Source organism: Juglans regia, chromosome 13, assembly GCF_001411555.2.
Source record: "Juglans regia cultivar Chandler chromosome 13, Walnut 2.0, whole genome shotgun sequence".
Classification (NCBI taxonomy): domain Eukaryota; kingdom Viridiplantae; phylum Streptophyta; class Magnoliopsida; order Fagales; family Juglandaceae; genus Juglans; species Juglans regia.
In genome coordinates this window covers 6,111,611-6,122,158 of record NC_049913.1, presented here as the reverse complement: position 1 = coordinate 6,122,158, position 10,548 = coordinate 6,111,611, and the positions used below count along the sequence as shown (strand labels likewise).

The 10,548-nt window shown below is 38.5% G+C and overlaps 1 protein-coding gene across 1 annotated transcript; it reads right to left on the bottom strand.

Annotated features, from left to right (window-relative positions):
* Positions 1-9,476: 9,476 nt before the first annotated feature.
* LOC108993371 (peptidyl-prolyl cis-trans isomerase) lies at positions 9,477-10,386 on the bottom strand. The gene has a single exon (XM_018968258.2). It carries the CDS (start codon positions 10,289-10,291, stop codon positions 9,767-9,769), a length of 525 nt encoding a protein of 174 aa, XP_018823803.2. The 5' UTR covers positions 10,292-10,386; the 3' UTR covers positions 9,477-9,766.
* Positions 10,387-10,548: the final 162 nt, after the last annotated feature.

Genomic DNA, 10,548 nt, shown 5'->3' with positions numbered 1-10,548 from the left:
CGTCGTCTCGTCCGAAGTTTCCCGTTTCTCCACGGACGAAAGTCTTGGTTTGCTGTATCCGGATGTATTTTGCTAAAACTTGCACCCGCCCTTGGCATCGTTCACCTATGATTAGTAGGACATTTCCCACGCCTCTTATTTTCGTGGACTCGATTTCCGAACAAAATAAATATAAATGCAAATGGATTTTTTTTTTATATATATTTTTTTTGAAGTTTTTAGGTCAGTGTGGTGATGATGTGGTTGAATGGCAGTGGCCCATATGATTGCGGATGGTGGGGTTAAAGTCGTAAAATAACTACAGTCACACACTATAAAGTCTAAATTAAAGGTGCATATGATCTTGTCTTTGCTATATATCAATATCATATGACACCTAGATTAAGAGTGTGTTTAGATGTTGAAGTGAGTTGAGTTGAGTTGAGTTGAGTTGAGTTGAGTTGAGATGAGATGATAAAATATTGTTAGAATATTATTTTTTAATATTATTATTATTTTGAGATTTGAAAAAGTTAAATTGTTTATTATATTTTGTATTGGAATTTAAAAAAATTGTAATGATGAGTTGAGATGAGTTTGGTAACCAAACTCACCTTAAGATAGACTGTTTTTTATTGTGTTTAGATGTTGAAGTGAATTGAGTTGAGTTGAGTTGAGATGATAAAATATTGTTAGAATATTATTTTTTAATATTATTATTATTTTGAGATTTGAAAAAATTGAATTGTTTATTATATTTTGTGTTAGAATTTAAAAAAGTTGTAATGATGAGTTGAGATGAGTTAAGAGTAGTTAAGGAACCAAACGAAACCTTTTTTCACGGTGTGATTAATAATTATAATGTCAGGCAAAATGCAGATTTATGTGGTTGATGATGGTGTTGGAAATGGTGAAGGCAGGAGGCACTTTAAATATTTTAGTCGTGAATTTTATAAAAATAAATTTATAAATTAAAGAATTTTGATATACTATATTGTCGAATTATAAAATTATTTTTAATATTAAATAAATTTAATATATCGTCACGTAAATTTATAAATTTATTTTGTAAAATTTCGTAATGGCTTTAGAGCACCACTCTTCTAATTGATATGTTCAAAGAGAGTAAGGAGAGGAGACCAATTTGTAATTTTGTATATGGCCAAACATGAGTAGAAACACATGATTCAAATGCCAGTCCATTTAGAGTATTTACAAAAGATTTTGTAAAATAAAAAAAAAATGGTCAAAAGTCTCTTCTATTAGATCATCTATTTTATTTCTATTTTATATTCAATTATAGTAAATCATTTACATGTAGAGATTACTGTTCATTCTTTGAAATAATTTTTTATTATTTTTCTCTCATTTTATCATTTTTCCTTTTTATCTTATTTTTATTTTAATCATTTTTTCACTTTTGCACAGGCCCCACTCTCTTATCTCTCATCTACTCTCTAACATTCTATTTATAATCTCTTTGATTTTTATGCATATAAAAGTTTTGATATTGTTAATAATAAAGGCTGGAATTTTTTTTTTATCATTTTACTCTTTTAAATAATTTAAAATATTACATTATAATAAATAAATATTATAAATATCAAGATATTCGATGTGTAGAAAAATATTTGAAACATATAATGTACAGAAAATATAATATTTGAAATAAATAAAAAAATATTAAATAATATAATATTTAAATAAAATAAAAAATTAATATATGATGTATTATAAAAATTAATATTTAAAATAAAATAATAATAATAATAAATTTTAAAAAAATAGGATAAAGAAGCCAGAAATGCTCTAGGGGTACGTATACCAACTCGGGTGATATCCTTTTGCTTTCTCGGGCCGACCACGACAGGCAGCGTACAAGGTTGCCAGCATGTGCATACACCCCTGGGTTGGACCCAAGATTATAGTTTTCATTTGGAGTCTATCGTGAGAAAGGAGTTCAAACTTCATAGAAGTAAGTGATTGAGCAGTATTGGAGAAGAATCATGGAATTGGTTAAATGGGTGGCGTGTGTTAGTAGTCAGACCGTGCACGTAGTACTGACACCTTTAAGCTTTGACTTTTACTTCCCCGACTCCAATTGTACGCTCTGCGTGCGCATTCTATAGTTTCAAACACTATTTATTTTGTATATCGGTATTAATGAAAATAATAAAATTAGGTATTCATCAAATATTATTAAGAGAAATTCTATATTTTAATCACTATTCACTTACCTACTTTACACTTAAAATTTTTTTTTCCATAATATATGAAAGTGTTTTTATAAGATGTGAGGTAGTGAACAGTAACTGATGAGAATAATTTTTTTAGTATTAAACCAAAACTAATAGTTTATGAATTAGGATGCGATATACGAGGGCAAAATCATCATTTAGACATGTGTAAGGGTAAAATACACCAGACCCAAAATAGTTTTCAAGGCTCAGCACATCAAGAGATTATTACTAAAAGACAAAGGAAGAGAGAGGAAAATGCTAACAGAGAAGGGACAAGGAAATGCAAGGAATAATGTGTCCCGAAAGAAAATGAGTGATTTGATATAAAGTAAATGGAAGTGATATAAAGCAAATGGGGCAAGAGATAAAAAGGATAGGGTGCCTTCGGTTTCAGAGATTTTTTCTTTTGAACGCTTAGATGGATTTTTGGCCAGGCTTCTTGGGGGGCTTCTTATTCGGCTGCTTCTTCAACCTCTAGAGAGAGCTTCAGAGAGAACACATTTTCCAACAAGTAGATCTCTAGCTCCCATTATACAGTAAAAAATGAGAGGCTATAAGAGACTGTAAATAAGTATATTATAGTAGAATATCCCCTCCTCAAACTCTGGTGGATGTAGGCCTAATGCTGAACCGCGTAAATCTATGTGTCCATCTCTCCTTATTTTCTCTGTATTTAAATATTGTTCACGGATATGGACGTACGCACAGACACCGTACAACCGCACTAGATCACCACAAGGGGCTCCACACCTCACCGATTGAGGCCCAACCCACCTCAATGCATCCAAGAATGGATCTTTCTCCTCTTCTGGGCTGCGCCATTTTTGGGTGTTAATAGTGGTATCGTCTGCGAGATCGATTAATTTTCTACACCAGAGGTGGGAGAATGACGATTTTTCGATGTGCTAAAATCACTAAGCGAGCAGATGAAGTTTTTCCAGATAAGCGTTCTCAACCTTTTGGCTTTTATTTTTTGAAAAACACTTATGCTAAGAATGGGCGAGCAAACCTATTCCTCGCCCATTTGAGAACCCGATGTACTCAAAACTTCAGTTGCAATGCTCAGTGCACTTCGAGTGCACCATGCAAAAAAAGGGGAAAGTACGTGGGTTAGTACTATGCACTTTAATGCACAGTGCGTGACAAACACTCGTTAGGCCACTGTGCACATTACATTGCATGTGCTAGGCATGCACTTAATTGCATAGTGTTGTGCACGTCCTACCTGTGTCATGCACAAGAGTGTATTAGGTGCATGCCGTGCACCCAAGATGCCACGGCAGGCTTAAGGGCGGCGCTGACAGCCACCATATAGGCCGTTGGCGTCATCTGACTCTTTTAGGGTGGTTTCTGACCAACCCCACGGAGGTGGCGTATGGAATGCATGCCACGTGCAACGGAGCCCGTGGACACACAGCTCTGCCCAACCGTGCTACGTCCAGGGAAGGACGCTTCTATCTTCGCTGGTATGGTCCCTGGCCATGATGACGGGAGCATGCTGTCCCGCGACCACGCATGACATGGATTCACAACAAGCTCATGGCAGACTACCGTGAGCACCTCTTGTTCATGTTGGCGGTCATCACTTATACCGCCGACATCTTTTGCCAACCTAGGGGGTCTCCGACCAGCATAGCGGGCATACCGTGGCTTGCATCCATGACCCATGCACATTGAGCATATGGCTGGAACTCCTTGGCCCATCCCCACTGTGGCATGATAGGTCTGCCAGAAGCCACCTAGTGGCTCGCCGGCGTCTCTTGCCTCCTTTGGGGTGGTCGCCGACCACCCCCCAACCAGCACCGACCTTGTTGTAAGCAACACCTGCACGGGAGTGTGGTGGTTGGAACTCCCCACCAGCCCCTCGGATGGCCAAATATCTCCTTGTCCATAGCAATGCACCACAGCCAGGGGTCTTCTCGCCCACGGCCATAAGCTCGTTGCTCTCGTCGACCGAGCATTCCACGGCCATGAGCTTGTCGCCCAGTCTTGTCGGCCGGCCATTCCACAGACATGCAGTCGTCGGCCATTCCAGTCCACGGCCATGAGATCGTTGCCCAGTTTCGTCGGCCAGCCATTCCACGGTCATGCACTCGCTGGCTGGCCATTCCACTCCATGGCCATGGGCTCGTCCCCCAGTCTCCTCGGCCAGTGACAACCCAACCAGTGCCCACGACCAAAGATATCCTCGACCAGTGACGACTCATAAGCCAGTCTCCACGTCCATGCATGCTCCTCGGTCAAGATGCTCATCAACCACTTGCTCCTCACCCATGGACTCACCTCCTCTGCTCGGGACTCATCTGCTCGGACTCACCTCCACTACTCGGGTTGTAAAAAAAAATAAAGAGAGAAATGAAAATAAAAATAAGGAGCAAGAAAGAGCATAAATGACAAACAACAACATGCAGTTTTGGTCAAGCAGCGGACAAAAATGGGTCATAGCGGCTAAATACTTCGATTTGTCTTCTTCAAAACCTATGTGGATTTTGCTTTCACTAACATGATTGATCCCTATAGCACGAAATCTTCATCAGCTACTTACCTTCCCGCAAGCTAAAGGGATAAGTGTAATGCCTAAGGCTGCTCTATTCCTTTCACGGAAGAGTGCGGGTCAACTTTCGGCTACCTGAAGATGGACTCTCCACCAACAGAATTTCCATCAACGAAATCTCCATCTACTACTTACCTCCCTACGATGCACCAAATGAATGAGTGTAATCCCTAACGTTGCACTATTCCTCTCGTGGAGGAGTACGGGTTAGCTTTCAACTACCTAAACTACTCTTGGAACACTATCTCCTGCAACAGAATGTAGGGGTGTAATTGGTCCGGTTAGGTCCGGTTTTGGATAAAATTTAGGACCGAACCGATATGTATCGGTTTTGTATTTTTCAAAACCGATTACGCACCGGTTACCCTCCTAAACCAATACTTCCGGTTTTACCGATTTCCGGTTCGGTCCGATCCTGTTTTTCAGTTTTTTTTAAATGTAAGTTTCACAATTTGTCATTAAAATTTTGTTTATAAATAAAATTAAAAAAAAAAACTGATTTAAAAAAAAGAACTGTTTTATACTTTTATTAATATATTAGACTATATAATAGTACTAATATTAGACTATTAGTATAGTTATAAGTTATATATTAGTATTAGTTATAAACTTTTAGTGATTTAGTATTAACATTTTATGTAATAATTTATAAATTATAATAATAAATTATTTCATATATGAATATATATAATTATATATATTATATATAAAAATTTCACATAAAAATTTATAATTATACATTATATATAAAACTTATATATATTAATATTTTATATATATATAAAATATTTTATATAAAACTTATATATAAAAATATTATTATTATTTTTTTTAATCAACCGGTCCAATCCGGTCCGGTCTGGTTCGGTCCAAAAAATTCCGGAACCAGAACCGGTCGGTTTTTACATTTTAAAAACCGGTTCCGGACCGGACCGGTTCAAAACCGACAAAACCGGTCCGGTCTGGACCGGTTTTCCGATTTGAGTTTACACCCCTAGCAGAATGTTATCTCCAGCAACAAAATGCCAAGTGAATAGCGCCTCAGACCATCATCGCATCCCAACAAGATAGTTCAAGTTTGCGAATTTCGCACTTGTGATTGGAAAATATTTGCACTAACAGGTTTGATTTTTGCAACACCTTTTACTTACCTTCCTCGTTAAGGGTCAACAGGCGCGCCAGCCTTAAGGTGGTCTGGCCTGCCTCACAGCGAAGTGCGGGTTCAGTCCTTCAAGTGCACGACATTACACTTGAGATAGCACCTCCACTAGTGAATGCCAGATGTTCGCACTCGTATCATAACCACTGCCAGCGGGTTACCTTCGAGAACAAACCTTCGGAGTTAACGTGCCTCCGAGCTCCACAATCGCTTGAAGGGGACCTAAAGGGTTAACGGGCCCTCTAACCACTTTGCACGGGCTACAACAAACATACTCTAACATTAACTGTAATTCACATCGAAAAATGAAAGTTCACCATCATCATCGAAAACAAAAATGCTGGAAGAACGTGCGTTTTTATGCAAGACTTAAGGTGAGTCCAGTCTTACAAGCTGCTCGACCCTCTTTACTATTTTTATAAAAAGTCAACATGTAGGAAAGGTCAGAGACCGCCCGACCTCCCAGGTGCCCGAATAGGCGAGCAAGTCACCTGACTGTCCAGCCAACCTTCGTACGTATCTTACGCGGTTAAGCCCATCTCTCACAGTAGCCGAGCTACACGCTCACATCCTATATGATCGAGCCCATCTCTCGCCATAGCCGAGCTACACACTCGCATCCTACGTGGTCAAGCTCATCTCCCGCCATAGCCGAGCTATGTACTCGCGCCTTACGCGCTCCATGCGGTTGAGCCCATCGCCCTCTCACCTCGCCAAGACAGGCTTCGTGCTCGCACTCCATGCAGTCGAGCCTACATCCCGCTTATCTCGCCAAGACAAGCTTTGCACTCGCACTCTATGCGGTCGAGCCCATTTCCCGCCTAATCCCACGCTAAAAAATACTTACTGCTTAACGCAAGAGGAACGAATGACCAGGGTCAGCTCTCGAAATTTATTTATCTAAATACGGGGTGGATCAGTTTCGATTGCATATTTTACTTTTGAAGATTCTTAATGTTTTTTTTTTTTATACAAATTGCCCTTAAGAATCGTGGACAATTATGAGGGGGTAAAATACACCAGACCCAAAATGGTTCTCAAGGCCCAACCCATCAAGGAGCCACAACTAGAAGACAAAGGAATAGAAAGAAAAAGATTGACAGATAAGGGACAATGGAAGGCAAGGGTAATCTGTTAGGAGAGAAAAATGGGCAATTTGACGTAAAGTAAAGGGAAGTGACATAAAGTAAATGGGGCAGGAGATAAAAGGGACAGGATGCCTTCGGTTTTAGGAACTTTTTCTTTTGAACGCTTAGAGAGATTTTTTACCAGGTTTCTTAGGGGGCTTCTTCTTCAGCTACTTATTCAACCTCTGAACAAGCTCACCACCGCATAGGCCTAGTGCCGAAACTCCCGTGGATTGTCGAATCACATAAATCTATGTGATCATCTCTCATTATTTTTTTTGCATTTAAATACTGTTCACCACCATGGACGTACACATAGATACCGTATAGCTACACCAGATCACCGCCAAGGACTTTATACCTCATCGATCGAAGCCCAGTTCACCTCAGCGCGTCCGAGAATGAATTTTTCTACCCTTCCGGACTGCATTAATTTTAGGCATTAACAAGACTATTATTTTCCTACGCCTAAATTGTATCATACCATTTCCTGATGATAGTTAACTTGGCTTAGAGCACTAGCAATGATTTATTTATTTTTATCTTCATGTTCATGTTTGTGTACTGTGTTTAAATTATTCTATATTGACTTATGTATTTCTAAATTTTTACATAGCTATAAATAGTACTTCAAATTTTTCCAAACATTATTTTTAATGTTTTCTCTCTCTCGTATCTATTAAAATTAATTTTATAAAATTTGTATTAAGATAATTTTAATATATGAAATTTGTATTAAGTTGATATAAAATATTTTTTAGTATATATTAATATTTATTGATAAAATTAGTCATTTTGATATATGAATTTGGTAATATTTAAATATATATAAAATTAGTATTTTTTAACACATGGTGTTAATTGTAAAATATATAAAAATAATAATAATTTTATGAAAAAAAATAAAAAATAAAAATATTTTTTTATTATTTGATTCAAAGATGGATAATCTAATTTAAAATTTTTTTTAATATACAAAATCAATTTTTAAAGATGCACGTAGAAAAATCAATACTGTTAATAGAGATGGTAACGGAGAAGTCCAATCAGCTTTCAACAAGAACACATAATAAAAGTGAAAAGGCCGCTTCCCTTGTTTCATGGCCGCTACCCTTGTTTCATGGTCGCTTGGGAGTTGGGGAAAAACTTCCTTTGGAACATCCTCCAGCCACTCCATACTCGGCACGATGTCTTGGGTAAGAGGGAGACGGAGTTCATTACAATGCCAGAAAATTTCTTGAGGCATACCCAAATTATGAAGATATAGAATTATAGATTATTTAGTAAGCTCTTGTCTATGCCCATGTTGACAAAAATATCATTGTTGTGTTCCATTTTCTAGAGGGTTTATAAAAATTGCCAGAGTATTGCGACATGTTTGGAAGGAAATTTCGTTGGACATCCACACTTTCCCTCAAAGGGCTTATTTGATTTTGTTTTCCTACATATAATCATTATAATTTTTTTTAATTCATTCAAAATATAATAAACAAATTAATTTTTTTAAATTTTAAAATAAAAATTATATTATAAGAATATTTTATTCAATATAAAAATTATAACAATAAAATATCTCATTAAGATGAGGAATCTAACGAGACCTAAATTTAGAAAGCTTCTTCTTCTGTCACCAAATATTCCCTCCAAAAACTTTTGAGATGTTTATATCTAAAAAAAAATATGGAAAATCACAGGTTGACGATATTTTCGAAGGCGATTTTTAAAAAGAAATGGAAAATTTTTGGGCCTATGGACCCCGTACTCCACAATACATCAGGCATCAACAATGCAGTGGTGCGGCGCCACATCCCAAAGGCTTTATCAAAAGAATCAGGCTAGGGTAGAAAAGGATCATCATAATTTTAGAAAAGAATCATGTTAAACATAAATTTTTTGATGAATCATGTTAAACATAAACATATCGAATATCATCGATAATGAATGATCACAATAACTTGAGCACAACGCTATATATATATATATATATATATATCTAAAATTATATACACGTATTATCAACAGCACTGGGGACTTCAAACAAAAAGTCGTAGACATCACTATCACCCACGAGTCCATACTTATCCCTCCCTTGCTTTTGTCGTCTTCTTCACCTCCGACATTATAACATTTTATCTGCCACACCCTCTCTTCCTCAAGAACCAGCCCCCCCTAAACACCTGAGAATCTTTCCAGTCAAGCCATCACCTTTCCACCCCCATCGTTTAATCCCTCTGTTTTACATTTCTACCGCTAGATATCAAATACTTATTTAACATCATTTCTCTTCACACTGAAAACAATATCTAGATAAGCATCATATCCACAAACCATTAGCTGTAAAGGAAGATGCATGTCAATAAGGAGTAAATCAGCATTCCTACAAACTATTATATCAGCTGCAAAGGAAGAATCAGACAGACAAACAGAAACCCATCCATCACTTCAAACGTTCACAAAGATAAGTGTCTTATTTAAAAAGGTACCTCATTTTTCATCACATCATAGTAAAAAAGTCTTAATTGATCTACCAGTGGAATGGGTCACAAAAACCCAGTTCCATAAGACCAGTTCCATAGCAAGAACCATGAACATAACCATAAACTCGATGACACCAAAACGACACTAGACCATGTTAAACCGACACCCCAATAGATAAACAAAAGAAAAAAAAGACCTTGATCATATTATTATTAGATAATAGTTAGATCTAAGAGAGTTGACCACAGTCCTGAACGACCACGGGCTTCGAGGTCCTTCCAGAGCTGGACCCAACCTTCTCGATCGCCTTCACAACATCCAGACCCTCGATCCCCTTCCCGAACACGACGTGCTTGCCGTCGAGCCACTCGGTCTTGGCGGTACAGATGAAGAACTGGGACCCATTGGTGCCGGGCCCAGCATTAGCCATGGATAGGATTCCGGGGCCGGTGTGCTTCTTGATGAAGTTCTCGTCGGCGAACTTGGCGCCGTAGATGGACTCTCCACCGGTTCCGTTCCCAGCGGTGAAGTCACCGCCCTGGCACATGAACCCCGGGATCACGCGGTGGAAGGACGAACCCTTGTAGTGAAGGGGCTTGCCACTTCGACCCGTACCCTTCTCACCGGTGCAAAGGGCCCTGAAGTTCTCCGCGGTTCTAGGAGTGGTGTCGGCATAGAGCTCAATAACGACACGGCCGACAGGTTGGCCGCCGATGGCCATGTCGAAGAAAACCTTGGGGTTTGAGGCCGCCATCGAAGCAGAGCAGAAATCTTGAAGAGATTGTTTTAGGAAGAACTAAAGAAGTAGATGATGGTTAGGGTTCGAGAGGGGCAATGCGGCTGACTATATAGGGGGGAAAAAGCTGTGGAAGCCAGGAAGGTTGTGTTGAACCGTTGGATGGAGAAACGTGGGAGTATCGGGACGGTGACATGAGTAACCATGGTTGGACTAGAAGTTGACTAGGGTTAATGAGGGATCCTAGGCTCTACGGTGGTATATGCTGTGTCCTT